Genomic DNA, 27,101 nt, shown 5'->3' with positions numbered 1-27,101 from the left:
CCGGGCCAGGGACTGGGCGCGCCAGCGTGGCGGCCGGTCTGACCGGGTACTGGGCCGGCCTGGACTTCGTCTTCTCCTCTCGCGCATGCCTCCCGCTCCTCCCTCGCGCGTCCATGAGATTTCTTCACGTCCAGCTCCTTGTCCAGCTCCACTTCCACCTTCACGTCCAGCTGCTCTTCTCCTCCTCGTGCGATGCTTGTCTCCTCCTCATACCTGATGATACATAAGTAATGAGACTTAGGTAGTATAAAATTCTGGTCAATCAAAGTATCGTTTAGGAACAAGTTCACCTGTTGTTTAAGTAGCTTCGCACAAGCCCTTGTAATTGGTCCAATCCGAACTTCATTGGACTTGAGCTTCACAGCAGGTTCATCTTCATTTGACAATGACGGAGGTGATAGTGAGGTAGGGATGTCCTCATCAGTGCTCCACCGACAACACGCCGAGATCCATTGGTTTCCATCGCCTCCATCTCTATGGGCGTCGGAGACCACTAATATTCATTTGGGTAACATGGTTGGAGGAGCGTGACACAAAGCCGTTTTTTAGGGCTTCCAGCATTAGGCCATCGGCTCTCCCCTCGGCTGCCAACCGCTATGGTGGCAAGAGTGTCAGGAACCTCAAATCGGGTGTCTGGTCCCATAGGTTCTTCGAGTTCTTCTTGTCTAGTGAAGGGGCATCGACGGCAATGAGAATATAGGTCCTTAAGACCCGATGTTCTTCCCGAAGGAGCGTCGAGGCTAGAGTTTAGATTCGATCACCATACACTAAGTATAGCGTTATAGTGTCTGTCTATTGGAACTGAGGAAGGGATGATGTCGGGGATGGGATTATCCCCTCATCCGACATGAGCATCGCTACACCGTAGGTCCAGGGGTGGCATCGGGCTTTGCTCACGACGCACAATCAAGGGATGCTAAGGAAGATGACGCAGTATAGAAATTGGCTGAGTTGGAGAAATGTCTTTCTTGTGTGTATGGGAGATCCAGTGCACGATTTCACCATGATTTATTGCATACCAATTCGATTGAAGATTCCAAAACACAATAAAAATTGCAGTGAAATCGGCCAGCACGAATCGGAACAAAACTGGAGTAGGTGAAAATCAAAAGGGAGGAAACATGAACGCCAGCCCCCGTTCACGGAAGATTGGCCGGGTTGGAGGATTTGGTGGCGCGCTCGATCGGCACCGGGAAAATCCCCGGATCAGCCCATCAGTCGACGGCTCGACGCGCGCGCGCGCGCTGCCGTCCACACAAAAAACCACCGCCACCATATCCTCACTAACCCCGCCATCACCATGCTCGCCTCGCCACCGCCACCGCCACCGCCACCGCCGCCGCGATGCCCCCCTCCCTCGCCGCCACGCCGCTCCCCATCACCCCTTCCCACCGCCCAGACCCCACCTCCTCCTCCTCCTCCTCCTCCGTCCAGCTCCTCCGCTCGCTCGCGCGCTCCCGCCGCGCACACCTCGCCCACCGCGCGCTCCTCCTCTTCCGCTCACTCCACAGCTCCCCATCCCCACCGCCGCCGCACTTCTCTCTCCCCGCCGCGCTCTCCGCAGCCTCGTTCCTCGCCGCGCTGCCCGAGGGCCGCCAGCTCCACGCCCTCACCGTCAAGCTCAACCTCTCTCCGGCCCACACGGTCGTCGCCAACTCCCTACTCCACCTCTACGCCTCCTGCGGCCTCCCCGACGCCGCGCTCGCCCTCTTCCGCCACATCCCCGCCAAGTCCCTCGTCTCCTGGAACACCGCCATCGACGCCCTGGTCAGCAACGGCGACCACGTCGGCGCGCTCGAGCTCTTCCGCGAGATGCAGCGGGACGCGGCGGGCCTCGCCCCCGACGCCTACACCGTGCAGAGCGTCATCGGCGCGTGCGCCGGCGCGGGCGCGCTCTCGCTCGGGGTCTACGCGCACGCGCTGCTGCTACGGGAGCTCGGGGGCCACGGCCACGGCCACGGCCAGGCCGTGTCCCGCGACGTGCTCATCAACAACTCGCTCGTCGACCTCTACGGCAAGTGCGGGGCGGCGGAGCTCGCGCGCCAGGTGTTCGACAGGATGCCCGACCGGGACATCACGTCCTGGAACGTCATGATCCTCACGCTCGCCAACCACGGCCGCGTGCGCGAGTCGTTGGACCTGTTCGATCGGATGACACGGCTGGAGAATGTTGTGCCCAACGCCATCACCTTCGTCGCGGTTCTCAGTGCGTGCAACCATGGCGGGATGGTGGAGGAAGGCAGACGGTACTTCGAGATCATGGTGAGCGAGTACGGGATCAGGCCGAGGATCGAGCACTACGGGTGCATGGTGGACATCTTGGCACGAGCTGGGTTCATTCAAGAGGCCCTGGATGTCGTGTCTGGGATGAACTGCCGGCCTGATGCCATCATCTGGAGGAGCCTGCTTGATGCATGCTGCAAGCAGAATGCCGGGTCGGAGCTCAGCGAGGCCATGGCCAAGATGGCACTTGATGTTCCTGATGATGCTGTAAGTGGCGTCTATGTTCTGCTCTCGAGGGTCTATGCGTCCGCGCAGCGGTGGAACGACGTCGGCATGGTCCGGCGGTTGATGAGCGAGGAAGGTCTCAAGAAGGAACCAGGATTCAGCTCTATCGAAATGGACGGCTTGGTTCATCAGTTTGTCGCAGGCGACACGTCGCACCCTCTATCCGAGGAGATATACATGAAGCTGGATGAAATTGAAGAGAGGCTCGCATCCTCTGGATACAAGCCAGACTTATCAGAGGCTCGTATGGTTGCTGGCATGGACCATACCAAGGGCGCTGCGCTCCGTCTGCACAGCGAGCGCCTAGCCATATCTTTTGGCTTGCTCAAGGCGAGAGCCGGGGCACCTATTCGGATTCTGAAGAACCTGAGAGTGTGCAAAGACTGCCACACTATCAGCAAGCTCGTATCAGAGCTGTATGGTGTCGAGATCATCGTCAGAGACCGGATTCGGTTTCACCATTTCAAGGATGGAGTATGTTCCTGCAAAGACTACTGGTGATCCTTAAGCCATGATATATGCAGAGAGGTTGCGCTGCTGTTTGACTATTGAACAGAAGAGAAAGTGTACCTCTGTAGGCGCTCGGCGCCAAGTGAACCGAGTGTTCGGTGCTGAGATAGTTCTTTCTTGTTCTAGGTTGTCAAGATCGACTGGTCAATTAAACAGAATATTATAGGATTTGTGACAACTACATTGACCCGATAAGAAATATGAGATCAGTCGGTCAAATGTGTATGAATTGGATTTGAGTAATTCCCCAAGTCCACTTGTATATGGAATTGCAATCATTAGAAAGGAAGGTTGAAATCATCAGAGAAATGAACTACTGTATTCAACACGAGTGCATGCTTTCACTCGACGATCAATAATCCAAGTCTCCAGTTAAGCATCCACAGTATGGACAATCACCGGGCTCCTCACCTGGCGTTCACCGTCGGACCACACGACAGCAGCCGAGAAATACTCGTTCCCGTCGTGCAACGCGCCAGAGACCGTCACGGTGAAGGACATCCTCTGATGAAGATGGCTGAACGCCAGCCTCCTCGGCCAAACGGCGACAACAGTTTGACCAGGCCGCGAGCCTACAATCTTGGCGACGTACACCGATCCTGGCACGCCGACGTTGGTGACGCTGCGCGGGAAGTGGGCGGTGAAGTTCTTCCCCGGCACGGCGTGGAAGGCCATCGTCGGGTAGTTGAGGTCGGCGGCGGACCCTTTACGGCCGCCGTGGCAGGTCGTGGCGTCGTCGGAGCCGGTGACGAGCCGGAGCTGCGTGGAGTTGTACCCCTGGGCGCACAGCATGCGCACGTAGTCACCCTGGCGCGCGTCGTACACGAGGCCCGGGTCCCGTGCCTGCGCCGGGTTGAGTTGCCCCGCGCCGTATGTGAGTTCGGCGCCGCCGCGGTTGCGCGACGGGTCCATTGGAGTTGCTGCAAGCACACGCCGCCGATGTGCAAGTGACTACATTTGGGAATGAAAGACACGAGAGAGCGCATGCGCATTGATTGAATACCTGTGGTGATGAGAGCCGACATGATCATCGCCGGCGACCAGTCAGGGTGGAAGGACTTGACGTAGGCCGCTGCGCCGGTCGCGTGGGGGCACGCCATGGACGTGCCCGAGGCGATGTTGTACGCCACGCTTCTCCCGGCCACCAGTGACAGCGGTGACCACGCCGCCAGGATGTCGATCCCCGGCGCCGACAGGTCAGGCTGCAACGTCCATACAAATGCATGAGCACCAGAACTGGCAATCCTCAACTGCGAAATAAGCCGTTGATTGTGGCTGATTGATGAGCTAACGACCTTCAAGATCCCAGGAGTAATCGTGTTGGGACCTGGCGAAGAAAACCCGGCCACGATGGGGGCTTCAGAGTCGAAGGCTGCCTCGCTGGTGTGGATGGTGCCCACAGGATTACTGAAGAAAACATCACGATGTTTCTCCATTTCAGCTCTGCAAAACGGAATTTGTCTGGCTACTAGGCTGATAATCATACCGGGTTCTGTTTACGTAGGCCAAGATTCCATTGAACTGATCCTGGGTAACCATGAGGCCAGGGAGGGTCACCTGCCACGCCACGTCGGGCTCGTAGGTGACCATGACTGCGCCGGCAGCGCCGACGATGGCCGGGCCGCTGCCATTGTTCCAAGAGGCGCAGAGCAAGATCTTCCCCTTGTATGACCGTCCTGCCACGGTCAGTGACTCTGGTTCACAAGAACTGCATCATTGGACGACATGTTAAACCAACAATACGAGCATGATCCCGTACCGTACAGCTAAAAATCAGTTCATGTTACTAAGGTTGTAACAATTACCCGTTGATTGGGTGAATAAGTGGAGCTTTCTTCAGCTTGGGGAAGAAATTAATGGAGACCCCCTGTATCAGAAGAACATGTAAAAAAATATGGGACTACCTTGCGAAATGTTCCTTTTGCGAAGTTTCAGTAGCATGTCTCAGTGTCCCACTTACCACGATCGTCTTGCCGTTTCCCAGCACCAGCTTGTCGACGAGCCGGCGGTCGGTGCTGCTGGCGGCGACGGACAGTATCCACGGCGCGACGTTGCTGACGCGCCCGCCGTCCAGCCCGGAGTTCCCGGCCGCGGCCGAAGTGAGCACCCCGCCCCTCATAGCGTGGAACGAGCCGATAGCGGCCGCGTCCTCGAAGTACCGGACCGGCAACTTGCTTCCGATGGAGAAGGAGATCACGTCGACGCCGTCGGCCACCGCGTCGTCGAACGCCGCAAGCATGTCCGCGTCGCTGCACGAGTCCTCCCAGCATACCTTGTAGATGGCGAGTCTGGCGCCCGGTACGGCACCGCGAGCCGTGCCTGCAGCCAGGCCACCGAGGCTTATGTTGCTCACCACCCGGCCCGCCACCGTCGACGCCGTGTGGGTGCCGTGGCCGACGGTGTCCACCGGTGACAGCCCCTCCGTGGATCCGTGACGGTACGCGCGAGCACCGATGATCTTGCTGTGCATTCGTCGATCAATTAGGAGTGCACCGGCGTGCATAATTGCATATGGCAACAAGAAATGGTCATGGCAAGAAGGGAACGGCGGCTGAGCAGTACTTGTTGCACGTGAAGTTATGGCAGGCGCCCTTCCACCTGCTGGGCGGCGGGCCGAAGCCTTCGTCGGAGAAAGACGGGGAGTCCGGCCACAAGCCGGTGTCGAGCATGCCGATGATGACGTCTCTCTCGAGCTCAAGGCTTTGCTTTGACGTCTTAGGGAAGCCTAGGAAGTCCCATGATCTTGTCGTTAGAGGGCGCCGGTGCGTCCTGCTCCGGAAGATGGAAACCACACCCTCCGTGCCTACCAGGTCAAAACCATGCGGAGATTCGGTACATTCAGCGACAGAGCTAGCTAGGCAAAATGTTCAGCGACAGAGCTATGTGGAATCAACTGTTTTTTGTATCGAAATTTTGAAGGAGCAAAGGTTACATCCACGGTGGCTGGATCTTACTGTGTACTCCTCCACCATGAAAGAGTTTACTTCTAGCTTTATTGAAAAGTCAAACTATCTCAAACTTTGACCAAATTTACATAAAAAAATTAAAAATATTTATAAAGGTAAAATGCTTTCTATTTCTAGGCGTAGTTACACCCAAATGTCATATGCTACCATACAACTCATACCATATCATCTAAGATACTTCAAATCACATTACGTGAAATAACTGCAAGAGGACCCAGAGTTTGCAGTATATTTTTGAAGTACCTTCATATTTGTACGTAAAAAAATGAGCATGTAAAATAATTATACATACTACCTATTAATTTGCAAGTATACTACCAAAATAGTCTTACATACTCCTTTCGTTCCAAATTAATTGTCACAGTTTTGGTCAAATTTGATCTAAATACATACGTATCTAGACACATTTCAATATGTTCATTGGCTCATTTTGAAAATAAAAAAAGTTACATCAATTTTTTATTTTTTTGGAAGTTGTTCAGCGGGTTTCCCCACTGTCTATTTTTTTAATTGAAATATGGAACTGTACAAAAAAAAGTCTAACTGTACATGAAGGAGCTAGACATTAGCTCGAAAAGAGAGCGCTCTAGCACAAAACAACATATATGGAATAATTGGAATACTTCATATTACATATACATACTCTTAGTCCTATATTTTGTAAAACAGACAAAGATGTAACTACACTTGGGAGTAGTATTAATATGTATTTATAAAACCAAATAGCTATATGATGAAAATATATTTCATCGCGGAAAGAAGTCCACATACCAACAAAAATCATGTTTCGGGCGCAGCACTTCGTCAACTTAAAATTTTGAGTCTCATGATGACAGATTTGTGGTGAATTTGATTAAAAAGGTACAATGCTCCTTAAAAGTCCCATAGATGAAACTTCTATACAATTGGATTGGTGTCAATGCTGATAAAAAATTAAAAATAGAAGGCCATGTTTGCAAAATAAATATGGTAGCAGTTGGGGCCAGGTTCCAAAAAATCCTCTCTCCGGTTTCATAAGGGTTTTAGGTGTTGGTTGCGAAGTAAATAGAAAGTGATTTTTTAGTGAGAATAACAGACATTAACGTATCCGAAAAAAGTTCTCTGATCTAGACGGCATGGTGATTGGCAGAGCATTACTGAAGAGCTTTTGTTTCTCGTCTTCTGTTAGCCTGGCTGCGAATCCACTTAGGCTCCTCTGGTAACTGTAGATGATCCTCTCGTGAGCGGAGCTGCAAACAAGGTATATATAGACGATACGTAAAGCACAAACTTAGGCCCAGTTCCTTCATCCGGTGTCACTGGTTTAGTAGAACATTGGATCTTGGTAACAAGGATCCTGACCTGTCGTCGAGGACCCTGTTGAGCAGCTCGTGGTGGGCAGCAGAGAAGCCTAATCTACCCTCCGACGACGGCGACTCCCCCACCGATCGATGCCCCATGTACACGATGTATACCTGCACGCAGAACTCCACTTAATTACTTACGGGCTTATGGCTCTTGATGCATGGTTAGTGTGCACATATACGCAGAATGTCCGTGAGGTTTGATCTGACCTGTCTCCCATCGCCGTCGCCGCCGATCTGATCAGAAGCATGCAGGCTGGTCACGGCGGAGATCAGGAAGATGATGGCGGCAAGGATGGGAAATGAGGGTGCCATGAGTGCGCCGGCGACGCCGGCCATTGCTAGTCTCTCTTTTCCGTACGTATGCTCGTGGATTACGTTTGAGACTGACAGTGTGAGTGTATTTGTACAGCAGGCAGAACGTAGCTTTGGATACGACGGCAGGCAAGCGACGTCCCAGCTGGATCACTGGATTATGCTATGTACGTGTCCAGTCGTCTCGCGAGCTTCGCTTGCACCGGAGCATTTCTTGGTGTCTTCTGGTGCGTGAAGAAACGGTAAAACGTTGCAGTGTCCATCGCCTCATTGGTGCGTACGCCCGAGAGGTTAGTTCAGCACGTACTCTGCGTTGGATTTAAATCCCATCCTTTTATTGTATCTATCTATGCTAAACCAAAAGGATCAGGTTTAATCTCCTTATTTCTAATCTTTAATTGCACTGCCACATCAGCTTTTTTTTAATTTATATAAAAATCAATAAAAAAATCGCATGTATATCTCGACAATTTATGTACGTTTGTACAGTTTCACGGAAAACCGATATTTTTTAAGGTCGATGTAAAAAAGATAAAACATGTCTCACAAAAACCTTATTTTTAGCACCGAATTTTATCTTTTTTACATAGCCCAAATGTCAAGTACATTTTTCATGAAAAGACTTTGTACACACGTAACATGTGAAGTTGTACACTTCAAAAAGAAAATTGGATTTTTTTGACATTTCAATATAAAGGTAGCATATGCACCCAAAAGTCAAAACATCACTCCTGATAGTTTGGTTTCTTTATGCCTTGATTATTTTTTAGTGTCTTTAAAATGCATTTTAAGGGATTAGAGGGGGCAAACAACACAAAATACTTTCACCTTATTGCAAATGGAAAACATAGGAGAAAATATCTTTTAGTTACAACAAGAGGAAGGAACAATTATTGGTCAAGCAAATTTTAAAAGCTACATCCCTGGTTTCTACAAGGGATTTTTCGGTGACCTGAATAGTTTCTCTTTGGTAGAAAGCGAGATTGAAGATATTGCGCAGTTATCTGCTGTGGAAAATAGTATTCTTCCAGCGGATTTGATGAAAAGGAAGCCATGATGCTATTATGCAAAAGAAGAAAAATAAAGCACCAGGTTCAGATGGTTTTTCAGCGGAGTTTTATCGAAATTTGTAAGCTATTAAATTTGATCTTATATGTTTGTTTGAGAGTTTCCAGCAAGGGGAATTACCTCTCCTCCACTTGAACTACGGTACCATCATTCTGCTTCCTAAAAAATGAAAACACAATTCAAATTCAGCAATATAGATCTATTTGTTTGATGAATGTAAGCTTCAATTTTTTTTACTAAGGTTGGCACTAATCTCGTGACTAAGGTTGCACATTTAGTTATCAGGCCCACCCAAACTGCCTTCATGATAGGGTGGTACATTTTAGAAGGGGTGCTCATTTTGCATGAGACGATCCATGAACTTGATTGGAAGAAATGGATGGGGTTTTGATTAAAATCGATTTTGAAAAAGCATATGACAATGTTAGATGGCATTTTCTTACAGCAGGTGTTGCGTATGAAAGGTTTTCATCCGAAATGGTGTAAATGGATTGACGATTTTGTTAGTAGAGGGAGCGTGGCTATGAAAGTCAATGATGACATAGGTCATTATTTGAGGACCTAGAAAGGCTTAAGAAAAGGTGATCTATCGTCACCAATGTTATTTTAACCTGATTGCGGATACGTTGGCAATTTTAATAGCCAAGGCAACGGAAGACAACCAGATTGAGGGTCCGATTCCGCATTCAGTTGATGGGGGGGAGGTACGTACATTGACCACCAGGTCTCAAAACCATCAGTGGATGAGGTGAAAGAGAGGTTGTGAGGGACTGGAATGGCTAGAGCATCAAAGAAAGAGTAACACCTCTGGCCAGTGAGGACATCAGGCAACTCAGCTCTGCTCTCTGTCAAGTGGTGAAGAAAGAAGTGTGGAGACACCTGCCCAAGACCAAACTGCCGGGCTACTACGACCGGCTGATAAGACTCATAACCAGGTTTGATGATCCTGTTTGAGGTGCTCATGCCAACTGGAAGGAAGCAAGGACGGATCATGATGGAATACAAGTGCCGGGTGCTGGGGTCATCGGCAAAGCTGTCTAGCCTGAAGGAGACTGGATTTTCAAAATTTTCAGACTCCTTGTAAGGAAAGAAGCGAGGATTGTCCAGGCCTTGGAAGAAAATCCTGAACCACTCTGATGCTTCCCTGAGGATCAGTTTGCTGCCTGGAAGGCTATATAGAGCTTGGCCGTAGCTAGTGCATCGGATCTGCTTCCCATTAGCATCTGGGAAGGTGCAAGTGGCCAAAGGTGGAAAATTTGGGTTCTGGTTCTGAAAATACAGCTGAGCCCATAACTGAATAAACCACCAGGGACCTCCTGTTTTGACTGTCTTTTGGGAAAACAGGTTGACAGACATCAGTTGGAGATATCGATAGACCTCTCCAAGGAACAGTTTGCCGATGCCAAGTTGGGTACCTCTGGCAAGTTCATAGGCCAAGGAAAGATAGTTCTTGGTTGGAGCAAGTGAAGGGCCACAGAATATGAAGTGTTCCAACCAGAAATTCAAGAAGGCCGTGTGTTCTTTCTCTGTTACAGGGCCTTTGGTTTTCATGTGGCGTCTAAGGTAGGCACCCTAGTTTGTACACTCTGTTTTGGAGGAGAGTGTGAAAGGAACCTTTGGCAGCATAAAAGCAGAGGGGCTTGGGGATGCAATGCCTAGACCAGCGATCATGGCCACATCTAGCAGAGTTGGTGTCATGGGGCCATGGCCAAACATGAAGCAATTCAGAGCATCAGACCAAAAGTAGCCGATGGTTTTCAGAAGGTTTTCATGTTTCTCAAGGGGAGACAGTGATAAAGATAAAGCATCGGCTATTCCTGTGGTTTCCCAGGTGGCTTGGTGAGTTTTGGATACTCTGTTGTACCATGAAACCCAATCTTCAGGAGGATTAGGCCAGGCTCGTAAGCAGTCGGCCCAAGAAGTTAGATCTAAATTCTGGTTCACGAAGGGAATTCTATTGGCCTCGCATGAAATCAAATGGGCAGGACTCTCGGTAGAACGAGGGCCAAGACAGAGATAATTTGGAAGAGAAGGATGCGGCAGCAGAATATCTGATACCTAAAATTAATGATGGGATGAGACATTAATTCAGGTGTTTGCTGTTAATTCTAACATTATGCTCGGATGGCGAGGAGCGGTTGAGGATTACCTTCAGGCCAGAGACCGTAGCGTTGGCGTTGGATGATTCCGCCATTGGATTCGCTACGGAGTTGAATCTGCGCGATTGAGATCTGAGATTCGCGTGGCCGTGAGTTGGATCTGTTCGAGCGGCGGTTTGGGGATCTGAGTTTACTCTTTCAGACAAGGGTTGCAGGTTACCGTTTGAATATGCAACTGATTTGGCCTTACTCGCGTTTTATGGTAAAGGCCGATGCGCTGCCATCGGCTCTTTGAGCGTTGACTTAGTTTGACAATCGGCAAAATTAACTTGAAAATATTCTTCATTGATTGGAGAGGGTTTTTTACAGAGAAGAGCCGATTGCTCGAGAAAGGAAGAACAAAAGAAGAGCCGATTACTACTACTAGTCCTATGCTAGTAGTCCCTAATCTAGGGGCCGTCGCTGCCCTCGTCGTAGCTGCCGTCGGCGCTGCTGCCGGCGAGCTCCTCGTCGCTACTGCCGTAGCCCTCGGCAGGGGCTTCTTCCTCCTCCTCGTCGTCATCGTCGTCATCCGATCCCGCGCGGAAGCGCTTCGCCGGCGGGTACTCGTCGAAGGAGTCGTCGTCCTCCTCTTCCTCCTCCTCGTCGTAGGAGGTGAAGCTGGCCCAGGAGAAGAGGTCGTCCTCGCTCTCCGCCTCCAATTCCCCGTCGACGAGGAACCGGAGGTCGTCCTCCCCGTCAGTCAGGGATAAGTCGTCGTCTGACCCGACGATGGTCAGGGGCGCGTCGTCCACCCTGACGGTGAAGTCCCACTCCCTCTTGTCCCAATGCTCGGGAGCCTCCTTCTCGTACAACGCCATCTGGTCGTACTCTGGCATCGGCTCGCTCGAGGAGGAGGACTGGAAGGAAAGACCCGATGAGGCAGAGGAGGAAGAGGAAGACATGGTGGCAGAGGAGAGGGTTTTTTCCGATGGCTAGTGCGGAGCAAGAGGATGAAGAGGCGAACTGCTCGGTGCGGTTAAATAAAGGGGATATAGTGGAAATTTAATGCTGCGGCGGTTTCCGAGGAAGTGGTGCCAAAGAACTGTCAAATCGTGCAGAGAAGTTGAGAAGGCAAGGCATCATGATGAAGGATACTGTGACGGTTCTGCTCTGCCACGACATGACCCGACGAAGAAAAAACAGAGTGGTTTTGGAATTATCATTACCAAAACCAGGGGGCATGTGTTATCACCAGATTTTGACCAAGTCAGAAGGTGGGCCGCAATGGAGATGGGCTTAGAGGATATGCACGTGAAATATTTCTGAATCGGCCTTGTACGAGAGTTTGGGCTAGATTGCCCGTGTATCTGTATATTATGGTAGGTTTAGAATTAAGAGATAGAGTTTAGCTCGTACACGGTTAGGGTTATTCCGAAAATAGAAAGTCCACGGACTATAAATATGTATCTAGGGTTATTGAGAAAGGAGGACGATCACGTTCACAACAAACCAATCTAGGCGCATCGCCACCCCTTGTTTCGAGGGTTTCTTCCAGGTAAGCGCCATGCTGCCCAGATCGCATCTTGCGATCTGAGCAGCATCTTGTTTATTCGTTGTTTGTGTTGCTCGTGCTGAAGCCTTGTTGATGGCGAGCGACACCGTTATCATAGATATGTTAGGGCTAGCATCGATACTTTCTTGATGTATTCGCTTAGTTATGCTACCCCTAGATATCTAGCTGCCCTTGCACCTATCTTAGGTGTAAGGGCGGCACCTTGCTTAGTCTTTATTTAGTAGATTCGATCTGTTATGGTTGTTCCTTGTGCTTCAAGGATTAGTTTGATATCCATATGGTTAGGCCTTGCAAACGGGTTGAATGATCCAGTAGTGCGCAAGGTACGGTTTGCTGATCCTAGAAGAGATGTTCCGGGAATCAACTCCATGTTGGTTTTTAGGCCTTTGCTAGAGTTGGTTTTCCGTTATCTTTCGTATCTGTCAGGCTCAACTACGTGTAGGATGTTCCGGTTATGTGGTGAAAACCCTAAATCGTCGTAGATCGTTTTAGCTTAGTATTGATCAAGCAGGACCATCATGTTATCGTAGATCCAATACGAATCATGGGTGGATCGGCTCCTTGAGCCGATTCACAGGATAACCTGAGAGCCGATCGAGGCTCGAATTTAATGTTTACGTGTCTGCCATGCAGGAAATTAATCGAAGCAACTCATCACCTTCCTAACCAGGTATAGGTCAGGTGGCACGCCCTTGCACCAGCTAGGACGTGTGCCGGAGCATTGCGGGCCGTCGCCCGAGGGACCAGGACCAACTAGCAGTCCTGGGAGCCTCCCGGCTCTCCGTGTTGCCCGTCGCTGCTCGTCGGTGGGTTTTGGCAGGCAACAGCATCTAAATGTAGGTTTTACACATACGCTGGCCCGTGGTACAACCGATAGATGGACTCATTTAGTGTTGCCGTTTGATGTCTATTCAACTAACCACACAACCTGATACGTTCTCTTGGAAGTTAACACCATCAGATTCCTTTACTGTCAAATCACTATACCTTGATTTTTTTATGAATGATCATACGGCATTTCTTAGAAAGTGTCTTTGGAAGATGAAAGTACCACTGAAAGTAAGCATCTTCATGTAGTTTATTCAACGTCATGTCCTTCTGACAAAGGATAACTTCGTCAAAATAAGTTAAAATGGTAGTAGAAATGATGTTACTGTAATCAAGATGGATCAATATAACATTTATATTGAGTGACCGTTAGAAATTTTTGTATGTCGCATAGTGTATACGTCGGTTAACATTATCCCCCCAAAGAACATCACTATTTTTTGGTAATTGTCTAGCGGGTGAGGTCAAAAAACATAGAGTGCAAATTCGAGTTTTGTTTGCGCTTTACTTTGGACCATTTGGAATGTGAGAAATAATTATACTTTAACAAGAAAAAATATACTTTTTTATGTAGGTTATTCCTCTTGCTACTCATTGGATCCGTACATGGTCCTACCTATCACCAATGGAGAAGCGCAAGGATATATACATGCAATGCAACTGGCATTTTGACTTTAGATTAACACGACATTGCAGAGTCAAGTCATGTTATCTTTTATCTTTTTATGGTTGATACATAAATCAACCCTATATCACCCATGGTGTATTCTATTGTAAAACTAAGAAAAACTAAGATTATTTCAATAAGGAAATAAAAGTCGTAAAAATGTGGATTACCTTTCCTTCGAAGGTTGGCCTTTTTCTAACGATTTTGCAAGCTTGCCTACAAAAGAAGCGTTAGCTTCCAACTGCTCCTTGCATTGCTAGGAGCCCACGATAGAATGTGGCCCAGACATACAAGTATTTGAATATTTTACAATTTTGTGCTTCATAGACTAGTATGATCATTTTAGATAAACAACCAATGAAATAAGATGTGTTTAGTATTGATCATTCCAATGTTTTAATCATCAGCAAGTTCAGGTGAAGCAAAGGACAAAGAAGAAATTGAACCATTGTGTTTGTGTGACTAATACAAACTACCGACATAATGAAATGAGCTAGTATTAAACAATGTGTGCCTCATATATACTACTAGATCATCGGAAATTCAATTCGGCACATGGGAGCATATGCTCCTGCCATCGGAAAAATATTTTGAAATGTTCAAAAAATTCGAACAGAAAATTTCTCGCTTACATATCAACATGTTACGTGCGCACATCAAGTTTTGTGAAAAACCGACATTTTTTATGACTTGTGTGAAAAAGATAAACAAAACGTCTCATACACAACTTTTTCTTACAGAAAAATTTGTCTTTTTTACAAATGACACTCAAAATGTCGGTTTTCTATGGAACCTGTTTGTGAACGTGTAGAATTTCGAGATGTATCCACTAAATTTTATGTTCAAATTTTTTAACATTTTAAAAGTGCATTTAAAATAAAGTTTAAAAACCGGGAGCATATGCTCCCGGGAGCCAAAACGCATTCTCTAGTTGGAGAAGCGCTAGTTGGAGTTTTCCAATAATAACACGTTATGCAGCCTACAACTATTGCATCTCCAACTGCCGAAGTGAAAGGGCATTTCCCTTTCTAAGTGTGTTTTAGGTCGTATCTATGATAAGCACTTGCACGACCCCTTAAAAATAAAAATATCACGACTGCATGTAATTTTTACGTTGTGTAGCTATAAGTGATGTTGTTGTTTCGAGGGGTTGGCGAGGAATAATGTTGGGGAGGTACTCCATAAAACTGATGTTGTGGAGCTCGAGACTAGAGACTCCGGTCCTCATAGGCCGCAGTCTTCGGAAAAGACTCCAACCCCATCGACTTGTCTGAGCGTCGCTTCTGCCCTGCTTTCAATATGGGGGTCTGGAGACTTTGATTGAGACCGGAGTCTTTAGTCCGGAGACTCTGGTCCTTAAGCTTCTAGGCTTTCTTAGGCTGGAAACTCTGGCCAGTATGGTTGCTGAAACTATAAAGCCCGGAGACTCACGGGTTAAGTGACCAAAGTCTTCGGAGGTACTATAATAGGCATCCTTCTTATCCAAAGGAAGGTTGCGACTTCCACTCTCTCTCCTCCATTGTAACAAAGCTCAAAACTCATAGATCTCCCTCCCTAGCCACTCAATTTTGTTGTCCTCTTGGGAATCAAGGGAGGAACCCTAGATCTACACGTCCAACTAAGTGATTTCACTATCCTACCCATTCCATTGAAGATCTTGTTGCTCTTGGTTCTTTGGAACCCTAGTTGGAAGAAGTCTCCATCAAATCTTGCTTTTGTGCTGTAAAAGCTTCATGGTCGGTTGTTGGGAGGCTCCAACTAAGTTTTGGAGATTGCCCCGGACTTGTGTAAAGGTTTCGGTTGCCACCTTGAAGGGTACCGCTTAGTGGAGCGTGAGCTCGCCTTGGTGGCTTGGTCACCGTAGGATAGGGTGAGACCTTTGTGGCGTTGATTGGCCATCGTGACACCACACCTCTCTAACATAGACGTACCTGCTTTAATAAAGAAGGAACTACAGGAATGAACTTCACCTCTCATTGTCTCCATTGTAGTTACTTCTATCTTTTACTTGTTGTATCGTTATTGACTTGTTATATTACTTGCTTGTCATATAGGTAAATTCACATAGTTGCATATCTAGAGAATTTTTTTCTATGTCAACCCGAAGTTGAAAAGGAACTAAAAATTAAGTAGCGCCCTATTCATCCCCTCTAGTTGCTTATACCTTACTTTCACGAATAGGGCATTGTTTAATCATTGGCTAAACGGGATAGTGCCTCAGAGAAGAAAAAAAGGAACCATTGTGCTAATCATGTACATCGGCTAGCTAGAAAGTTGATGAAGCACATAAAGGTTGTGTACCTCATGTAAGCTACAGATCATTTCAGAATGTGTATCCTAGAGAGTAAGAGGAGGGGAAAGCCTTTCTCTTCAGTCATCTCACATAATGCTTCATACAAACAAGCAACTAAACCAAGAACATCACGCTAAAACAAGGGACATATATTAGCACTTTGTGGAGTCTCACTGCAACTCATATAGGGTTAGTAGATTCATTGAAGACATCCACTACATCAGATACTTGGAGTTGCAGAGACAGCCCTTCCACTTCAGAGTTTCCCATATCATCTCATAATGTTCCCACGATTCATGAACACAATGTCCCAAAATATTAAACAAAAATTGCATGCATCAATAGATAAACAAGACTCGAAGATTATGGATAGGTGTGGTTCCCTATACGATTTGCCGGACTCGTGGATGAGAGCGTCGGTGAAACATATCTGGTGCAAAGTCGGCAAAGCGGATCAGGTGCGGTGGACGAGGAAGTTAGCGAGGTAGATCCGGTGCGGTGGACAAGGAAGTTAGCGAGGTAATCATGTGCGGTGGACGACGTTGTCGGTGAAGTGGTAAAGGAGATATGCCCTAGAGGCAATAATAAAGTGGTTATTATTTATATCTTTATGTTTATGATAAATGTTTATATATCATGCTATAATTGTATTAACCGAAACATTAGTACATGTGTGATATGTAGACAACAAGAAGTCCCTAGTATGCCTCTTAAACAAGCTTGTTGATTAATGGATGATTAGTTTCATAATCATGAACATTGGATGTTATTAATAACAAGGTTATGTCATTGTATGAATGATGTAATGGACACACCCAATTAAGCGTAGCATAAGATCTCGTCATTAAGTTATTTGCTATAAGCTTTCGATACATAGTTACCTAGTCCTTATGACCATGAGATCATGTAAATCACTTATACCGGAAAGGTACTTTGATTACACCAAACACCACTGCGTAAATGGGTGGCTATAAAGGTGGGATTAAGTATCCGGAAAGTATGAGTTGAGGCATATGGATCAACAGTGGGATTTGTCCATCCCGATGACGGATAGATATACTCTGGGCCCTCTCGGTGGAATGTCGTCTAATGTCTTGCAAGCATATGAATGAGTTCATAAGAGACCACATACCACGGTACGAGTAAAGAGTACTTGTCAGGAGACGAGGTTGAACAAAGGTATAGAGTGATACCGAAGATCAAACCTCGGACAAGTAAAATATCGTGTGACAAAGGGAATTGGTATTGTATGTAAATGGTTCATTCGATCACTAAAGTCATCGTTGAATATGTGGGAGCCATTATGGATCTCCAGATCCCGCTATTGGTTATTGGTCGGAGTGAGTACTCAACCATGTCCGCATAGTTCACGAACCGTAGGGTGACACACTTAAAGTTGGATGTTGAAATGGTAGAACTTGAATATGGAATGGAGTTCGAATATTTGTTCGGAGTCTCGGATGAGATCCCGGACATCACGAGGAGTTCCGGAATGGTCCGGAGAATAAGATTCATATATAGGATGTCATTTTATGTGAATTAAAATGTCGCGGAAGGTTCTATGGAAGGTTCTAGAAGGTTCTAGAAAAGTCCAGAAGAAACCACCAAGGAAGGTGGAGTCCACATGGGACTCCACCTCCATGGCTTGACCAACCTAGTGGGGGAGGAGTCCCAAGTGGACTCCCCCTTAGGGGCCGGCCACCCCATATGGGAGGTGGAACTCCCACCTCAAGTGGGAGTCCTAGCTTGGCTAGGTTTCCCCTCCATATGGAAGGTTTTTGGTTCGGGTCTTATTCGAAGACTTGGATACCAACACTTGGGGTTCCACCTATATAATGAGGGGCATAGGGGAGGGGGCCGGCCACATAAAAGCCACAAGTTGGCCGCACCCCCTTGAGGCCGGCCACCCCCTCCCAAACCCTAGCCGCCCCCTTCTCCTCCATATCTTCCGCGTAGCTTTAACGAAGCTCCGCCGGAGTTCTCCACCGCCACCGACACCACGCCGTCGTGCTGTCGGATTCAAGAGGAGCTACTACTTCCGCTGCCCACTGGAACGGGAGGTGGACGTCGTCTTCATCAACAACCGAACATGTGACCGAGTACGGAGGTGCTGCCCGTTCGTGGCGCCGGAACCGATCGTGATCAAGATCTTCTACGCGCTTTTGCAAGCGGCAAGTGAACGTCTACCGCAGCAACAAGAGCCTCCTCTTGTAGGCTTTGGAATCTCTTCAAGGGTGAGACTCGATAAACCCCTCGTTGCTACCGTCTTCTAGATTGCATCTTGGCTTGGATTGCGTGTTCGCGGTAGGAAATTTTTTGTTTTCTATGCAACGTTATCCTACAGTGGTATCAGAGCCGTGTCTATGCATAGATGGTTGCACGAGTAGAACACAATGGTTTTGTGGGCGTTGATGCTCTTGTTATCTTTAGTTTGAGTACTTTGCATCTTTGTGGCATAGTGGGATGAAGCGGCTCGGACTAACTTTACATGACCGCGTTCATGAGACTTGTTCCTCGTTCGACATGCAACTTGTATTGCATAAGAGGCTTTGCGGGTGTCTGTCTCTCCTACTATAGTGAAGATTCAATTTACTCTTCTATTGAAAACATTAGTATCAACGTTGTGGTTCATGTTCGTAGGTAGATTAGATCTCTCTCGAAAACCCTAAACCACGTAAAATATGCAAACCAAATTAGAGACGTCTAACTTGTTTTTGCAGGGTTTGGTGATGTGATATGGCCATAATGTGATGATGAATATGTATGAGATGATCATTATTGTATTGTGGCAACCGGCAGGAGCCTTATGGTTGTCTTTAAATTTCATGTTGAGTAGTATTTCAAAGTAGTTGTAATAGTTGCTACATGGAGGACAATCATGAAGACGGCGCCATTGACCTTGGCCTTCTACACCGACGATGATGGAGATCATGCCCGAAGATGATGGAGATCATGTCCGTGCTTTGGAGATGAAGATCAAAGGCGCAAAGTCAAAAGGGCCATATCATATCACATATGAACTGCATGTGATGTTAATCCTTTTATGCATCTTATTTTGCTTAGATCGCGACGGTAGCATTATAAGATGATCCCTCACTAAAATCTCAAGATAATAAAGTGTTCATCCTTAGTAGCACCGTTACCAAGTCTTGTCGTTTTGAAGCATCTCGTGATGATCGGGTGTGATAGATTCAATAAGTACATACAACGGGTGCAAGACAGTTTTGCACATGCGGATACTAAGGTGGCCTTGACGAGCCTAGCATGTACAGACATGGTCTCGGAACACGTGATACCGAAAGGTAGAGCATGAATCATATGGTTGATATGATGAACACTTTGAGTGTTCGCCATTGAAATCACACCTTTTCTCGTGATGATCGGGTTTAGGTGCAGTGGATTTGGTTCGTGTGATCACTAAGACAATGCGAGGGATATTGTTTTGAGTGGGAGTTCACTTAGGTTTTTAATTATGTTGAATTAAAATTTGAACTCAATTTGTCATAAACTTAGTCTAAACTTTTGCAAATATATGTTGTAGAGATGGCGTCCCCAATCAATTTTAATCAGTTCCTAGAGAAAGAGAAACTTAAGAGCAACGGTAGCAACTTCACCGACTGGTTCCGTCATGTGAGGATCTTCCTCTCTGGCGGAAATCTGCAATATGTGCTTGATGCACCGCTAGGTGACCCTCCTACAGAAACTGAAACCGATGAAGTAAAAGCTGTTTACGAGACTCGGAAAATACGGTACTCTCAAGTTCAGTGTGCCATCCTATGCAGTCTAGAATCCGATCTTCAAAAACGTTTTGAGCACCACGATCCTCATGAGTTGATGAAAGAGCTGAAAGCTATTTTTGAGACTCATGCGGCCGTGGAATGCTATGAAGCATCGAAACAATTCTTCAGCTGCATGATGGAAGAAGGCAGCTCCGTTAGTGAGAACATGCTCGCCATGACCGGGCATGCGAAGAAACTCAGTGACTTGGGAATAGTGATTCCTAACAGACTGGGGATTAATCGTGTCCTTCAATCACTGCCACCAAGTTACAAGAACTTCGTGATGAACTACAATATGCAGAACATGAACAAGGAGTTACCTGAACTCTTTGGCATGTTAAAAGCTGCTGAGATTGAGATCAAGAAAGAGCACCAAGTGTTGATGGTCAACAAGACCACCAGTTTCAAGAAACAGGGCAAGTCTAAGGGAAAATTCAAGAAGGGTGGCAAGAAAGCTGCCACGCCTCCTGTGAAACCTAAGAACGGCCCTAAGCCCGATCTTGAGTGCTATTCGCAAGGAGAAGGGACACTGGGCGTAATTGCTCCAAGTATCGGCTGATCTGAAGAGCGGCCTTGTCAAGAAGAAGAAAGAAGGTATATCTGATATACATGTTATAGATGTTCATTTCACTGGTTCTCGTTCTAGTACACTGGTATTTGATCTTGGTTAGGTTGCTCATATTTGTAACTCAAAGCAGGAACTAAAGAATAAACGACAAGCTGAAAGATGAAGTGACGATGCGTTGGAAACGGATCCAAGGTCAATGTGATCGCTTGATCGGCACACTTCCTCTACATCTACCTTCGGGATTAGTTTTAAGCCTAAATAATTGTTATTATGTACCTGCGTTGAGCATGAACATTATATCTGGATCTTGTTTAATGCAAGACGGTTATTCATTCAAGTCTGAGAATAATGGTTGTTCTATTTTTATGAATAATATCTTTTATGGTCGAGCACCACAAAAGAATGGCTTATTTCTGTTAGATCTCGATAGTAGTGATACGCACATACATAACGTAAATGCTAAACGAATTAAATTGAATGATAATTCTACTTATATGTGGCACTGTCGTCTTGGTTATATTGGAGTGAAACGCATGAAGAAACTCCATACTGATGGATTACTTGAATCACTTGACTTTGAGTCACTTGATAGATGCGAAGCATGTCTAATGGGAAAAATGACTAAGACTCCATTTTCTGGTATGATGGAGCGAGCTACTGACTTATTAGAAATTATACATACCGATGTATGCGGACCAATGAGCGTAGCATCGCGCGGTAGTTATCGTTATGTTCTAACCTTCACAGATGATCTAAGTAGATATGGGTATATCTATTTCATGAAACATAAATCCGAAACTTTTGAGAAGTTTAAGGAATTCCAAAGTGAAGTAGAAAATCAACGTAACAAGAAGATCAAATTTCTACGATCTGATCGTGGAGGTGAATATCTGAGTTATGAGTTTGGCATGCATTTAAAGAAATGCGAAATACTTTCACAATTGACACCGTCGGGAACACCTCAACGAAACGGTGTATCCGAACGTCGTAATCGAACTCTCTTAGATATGGTTCGTTCTATGATGTCTCTTACTGATTTGCCGTTATCATTTTGGAGTTATGCATTAGAGACAGCCGCATTCACTTTAAATAGAGCACCATCAAAATCCGTAGAAACGACACCGTATGAATTATGGTTTAATAAGAAACCTAAGCTGTCGTTCCTGAAAGTTTGGGGTTGCGAAGCCTATGTAAAGAAGTTACAACCGGACAAGCTAGAACCCAAAGCGGAGAAATGCGTCTTCATAGGATACCCTAAGGAAACTATAGGGTACACTTTCTATCACAGATCCGAAGGCAAAATCTTTGTTGCTAAGAACGGAACCTTTCTTGAGAAAGAATTTCTCACTAAAGAAGTGACTGGAAGAAAAGTAGAACTCGATGAGATTGATGAATCTATACTCGTTGATCAGAGTAGCGCGATGCGGAAGTTGTACCTGTACCGCCTACACCGGCAACAGAGGAAGCTAATGATAATGATCATGAAACTTCGAACGAGGAAACTACTGAACCTCGCAGATCGACAAGGGAACGTACCACTCCTGATTGGTATGATCCTTGTCTAAATGTCATGATTGTGGATAACAATGATGAGGACCACACAACGTATGAAGAAGCGATGATGAGCCCAGATTCCAACAAATGGCAAGAAGCCATGAAATCCGAAATGGGATCCATGTATGATAACAAAGTATGGACTTTGGTAGACTTACCTGATAGCCGAAAGGCTGTTGAAAATAAATGGATCTTCAAGAGAAAAACAGATGCTGGTGGTAATATTACTGTCTATAAAGCTCGACTTGTCGCAAAGGGTTTCCGACAAATTCAAGGAGTTGACTACGATGAGACTTTCTCACCTGTAGCGAAGCTAAAATCTGTGAGGATTTTGTTAGCAATAGCTGCATTTTTCGATTATGAGATTTGGCAGATGGATGTCAAAACGGCGTTCCTTAATGGAGACATTGAGGAAGAGTTGTATATGGTACAACCCAAAGCTTTTGTCGATCCTAAAAATGCTGACAAAGTATGCAAACTTCAGCGTTCAATCTATGGACTGAAGCAAGCATCGAGAAGTTGGAACCGACGCTTTGATAAGGTGATCAAAGACTTCGGGTTTATACAGTGTCATGGAGAGGCCTGTATTTACAAGAAAGTGAGTGGGAGCTCTGTAGCATTCCTGATATTATATGTAGATGACATATTATTGATCGGAAATGATATAGAACTATTAAGCAGTGTTAAAGGTTATTTGAATAATAGTTTTTCAATGAAAGACCTTGGTGAAGCATCGTATATATTAGGCATCAAGATTTATAGAGATAGATCAAGACGCCTAATAGGGCTATCACAGAGTACATATCTGGACAAGATTCTAAAGAAGTTTAGAATGGACGAAAGTAAGAAAGGGTTCTTACCTATGTTACCAGGCAAAGTCTTGAGTAAGACTCAAGGACCGGCTGCGGCAGAAGAAAGAGAAAGGATGAGTAAAATCCCTATGCCTCGGCGATGGGATCTATCATGTATGCCATGCTATGTACTAGACCGGATATAGCACATGCTTTGTTAGTTTGACTAGCAGATATCAAAGTGATCCAGAATGGAACACTGGACAGCGGTCAAGAATATCTGAAGTACTTGAAAAGAACTAAGGATATGTTTCTTTGTTATGGAGGTGACCAAGAGCTCGTTGTAAGTGGTTACACCGATGCAAGTTGGAACACTGATCCTCGATGACTCTAAGTCACAATGCAGGTACGTGTTTATATTGAATGGTGCTGCGATGGCTGGGCAAGCTCGAAGCGGTGCACGGTGGCGAAGTCTTCAACGGAGATCGAGTACATAGCGGCTTCGAGGCTTCATCGGAAGCGGTATGGATGAAGAGGTTCATTGTAGAGCTCGGTGTGGTTCCTAGTGCATTGGACCCATTAATCATTTCTTGTGATAACATGGGTGCCATCGCCAATGCACAAGAGCCAAGGTCACACAAGAGGCTGAAGCATATCAAGCTGCGTTACCACTCGATTCGCGAGTACATCGAAGATGGAGAAGTAAAGATTTGCAAAGTACACACTGATCTGAATGTAGCAGATCCGTTGACTAAAGCTCTCCCTAGGGCAAAGCATGACCAACACCAGAATGCCATGGGTGTTAGGTATATTACAATGTAATCTAGATTATTGACTCTAGTGCAAGTGGGAGACTGAAGGAGATATGCCCTAGAGGCAATAATAAAGTGGTTATTATTTATATCTTTATGTTTATGATAAATGTTTATATATCATGCTATAATTGTATTAACCGAAACATTAGTACATGTGTGATATGTAGACAACAAGAAGTCCCTAGTATGCCTCTTAAACTAGCTTGTTGATTAATGGATGATTAGTTTCATAATCATGAACATTGGATGTTATTAATAACAAGGTTATGTCATTGTATGAATGATGTAATGGACACACCCAATTAAGCGTAGCATAAGATCTCGTCATTAAGTTATTTGCTATAAGCTTTCGATACATAGTTACCTAGTCCTTATGACCATGAGATCATGTAAATCACTTATACCGGAAAGGTACTTTGATTACACCAAACACCACTGCGTAAATGGGTGGCTATAAAGGTGGGATTAAGTATCTGGAAAGTATGAGTTGAGGCATATGGATCAACAGTGGGATTTGTCCATCCCGATGACGGATAGATATACTCTGGGCCCTCTCGGTGGAATGTCGTCTAATGTCTTGCAAGCATATGAATGAGTTCATAAGAGACCACATACCACGGTACGAGTAAAGAGTACTTGTCAGGAGACGAGGTTGAACAAAGGTATAGAGTGATACCGAAGATCAAACCTCGGACAAGTAAAATATCGCGTGACAAAGGGAATTGGTATTGTATGTAAATGGTTCATTCGATCACTAAAGTCATCGTTGAATATGTGGGAGCCATTATGGATCTCCAGATCCCGCTATTGGTTATTGGTCGGAGTGAGTACTCAACCATGTCCGCATAGTTCACGAACCGTAGGGTGACACACTTAAAGTTGAATGTTGAAATGGTAGAACTTGAATATGGAATGGAGTTTGAATATTTGTTCGGAGTCCCGGATGAGATCCCGGACATCACGAGGAGTTAGGAATGGTGGGAGAATAAGATTCATATATAGGATGTCATTTTATGTGAATTAAAATGTCGCGGAAGGTTCTATGGAAGGTTCTAGAAGGTTCTAGAAAAGTCCGGAAGAAACCACCAAGGAAGGTGGAGTCCACATGGGACTCCACCTCCATGGCCGGCCAACCCTAGTGGGGGAGGAGTCCCAAGTGGACTCCCCCTTAGGGGGCCGGCCACCCCCCCATATGGGAGGTGGAACTCCCACCTCAAGTGGGAGTCCTAGCTTGGCTAGGTTTCCCCTCCATATGGAAGGTTTTTGGTTCGGGTCTTATTCGAAGACTTGGATACCAACACTTGGGGTTCCACCTATATAATGAGGGGCATAGGGGAGGGGGCCGACCACATAAAAGCCACAAGTTGGCCGCACCCCCTTGAGGCCGGCCACCCCCTCCCAAACCCTAGCCGCCCCCTTCTCCTCCATATCTTCCGCGTAGCTTTAGCGAAGCTCCGCCGGAGTTCTCCACCGCCACCGACACCACGCCGTCGTGCTGTCGGATTCAAGAGGAGCTACTACTTCCGCTGCCCGCTGGAACGGGAGGTGGACGTCGTCTTCATCAACAACCGAACGTGTGATCGAGTACGGAGGTGCTGCCCGTTCGTGGCGCCGGAACCGATCGTGATCAAGATCTTCTACGCGCTTTTGCAAGCGGCAAGTGAACGTCTACCGCAGCAACAAGAGCCTCCTCTTGTAGGCTTTGGAATCTCTTCAAGGGTGAGACTCGATAAACCCCTCGTTGCTACCGTCTTCTAGATTGCATCTTGGCTTGGATTGCGTGTTCGCGGTAGGAAATTTTTTGTTTTCTATGCAACGTTATCCTACAAGTGGCTCCACTGGGGTGGACGGGACCATAGCATAAGCGGAACCACTAGACTCCCAGATGAGTATATGGTTTTAGATGCGACAGGGATGATCTGGTGTGGTTGACGATGGCGTAGGTGAAGCAGCTCCAGTAGAATAGTACGTGGTTTAGAGGTGCAGCTGGGATGTTTCGGTATGGTGATCGTGGTCTCGTGGAGGTGACAATGGGCTTGGGATGTTCCGTTGGGCGGTCTTGGAGGTGAGAGTGAGGGGCTTGGAGTTTTTTCAAAGGCTTGCGGTGCTCTAGAGGTGGTGAACAGAAAAATGAACCCCCACCCACCGATTTAGAGATGGCCATTGATCATGTGTACCAGGGTAGAAGGAGAATTTGCCAACATTCAAAGTATTTTGGAGTAAGTGAGAGGTTTTAGCGTTAGACTGGGATTTTGAATTTGGCTACGGCCGATTTAGAGATGACCATTGGTCGTCTATAAGAAGGTAGAAGCAGAAGTCTAAAGAATTTTGGAATATTCGTGAGGTTTGGCATTAACTGAGGTTTTAATTCTGCTACGGTCATGTAGGATTCATCACGCAGTAATACTAGCAAATTTTATTATTTCGGTCAAATACTGAAGAGTGGCACTGCCACGATGTTGTGCCACGATGATATCCCTCTGTACTTTATGGAGCCTTCTAGGGGTATTTCAGTTTTTCTTTCCTCATAACATAGTGTTCTATTGATAGTTTCTGCAGAGCTTTATTTTTCCCTTATTAGTCCTCGTGCAATATACCAGACCTGCATTTTATGTGCGACAAAATACTTTCTACCTGATTTTGCTTTGCCACGGCGTTTTGTTTTAAGCAAAGACTAAGTCCTAGCTGCATTGATCGATACATACAACTTTTTTATTAACTTTATTCAATTAAAGATTGGTAAAGATTATACATCAGAAAACTCGAAGCCACATCGCAACACCTACACACCCAATATTGAGAGAAAAAGACGTGACCTTATGCTATAAAAATATAGAAATCCCTCAGGAATGAATTAGGAGCCAGAAACATCGTATACCTCGAGACACCCTCTAAGCGAAAGATGAACGCTCATCCGGTCTAGTATACTCTTAGAGAGTACCTCGTGCATACGCTACAAAAGTTTTCACCTCGGACCGCTAAACAATCTTCAGATAAAATTTCGCATAATCTTTGTCGATTCTGCCATCAACGCTGACAACGCCACCTACCTGCGCGTGTCAATGGGCTGTTTTCTGTCAAGTCGATGTATGAAGATATTATGTGTGATCACACCCCTTACTTGAGAAAGTATTTGTGGAAGGTGAAAATACCGCTAAAGATTAAGATTTTATGTGGTTCATGAGCAATAAAGTGTTGTTAACTAAGGATAATTTAGCTAAACGTCATTGGAATGGGTGTACAAAATGTGTCTTTTGTGGGGAGCAGGAGACTATTCAACATCTGTTTATTGAATGTCCGTTAGCTAAGCTCGTATGGCGTACGGTTACTTTCACTTATGATCTTCCACCTCCAACCAATATTACTAATATGTTTGGTAATTGGTTAAATGGAGTAGATAGACAATCTAAGGCTTTTATCTGGATTGGGGTGTCTGCTTTAT

The 27,101-nt window shown here is 46.1% G+C and overlaps 2 protein-coding genes across 2 annotated transcripts; one reads left to right on the top strand and one right to left on the bottom strand.

The window, feature by feature from the left end:
- The first annotated feature begins 1,232 nt into the window (after positions 1–1,232).
- On the top strand, positions 1,233–4,952 carry LOC127322073 (pentatricopeptide repeat-containing protein At1g59720, chloroplastic/mitochondrial-like). Its single transcript, XM_051351023.2, has 2 exons — positions 1,233–4,214; positions 4,321–4,952. The coding sequence occupies exon 1, from the start codon at positions 1,345–1,347 to the stop codon at positions 3,007–3,009; it is 1,665 nt and encodes a 554-aa protein (XP_051206983.1). The 5' UTR covers positions 1,233–1,344; the 3' UTR covers positions 3,010–4,214; positions 4,321–4,952.
- LOC127322103 (subtilisin-like protease SBT4.9) lies at positions 3,391–7,666 on the bottom strand. Its single transcript, XM_071825480.1, has 10 exons — positions 7,538–7,666; positions 7,326–7,438; positions 7,122–7,213; positions 5,581–5,821; positions 4,979–5,480; positions 4,824–4,885; positions 4,505–4,726; positions 4,314–4,425; positions 4,022–4,220; positions 3,391–3,938 (listed from the first exon to the last, which is right to left on the bottom strand). Exons 1-10 carry the CDS (start codon positions 7,664–7,666, stop codon positions 3,391–3,393), a joined length of 2,220 nt encoding a protein of 739 aa, XP_071681581.1.
- Between the last annotated feature and the right edge of the window lie 19,435 nt (positions 7,667–27,101).

This window comes from Lolium perenne, chromosome 2 (assembly GCF_019359855.2).
Source record: "Lolium perenne isolate Kyuss_39 chromosome 2, Kyuss_2.0, whole genome shotgun sequence".
In the NCBI taxonomy this organism is placed as follows: domain Eukaryota; kingdom Viridiplantae; phylum Streptophyta; class Magnoliopsida; order Poales; family Poaceae; genus Lolium; species Lolium perenne.
The sequence above is the reverse complement of the archived record's forward strand: the minus strand, read 5'-3'. Positions and strand labels throughout refer to the sequence as shown.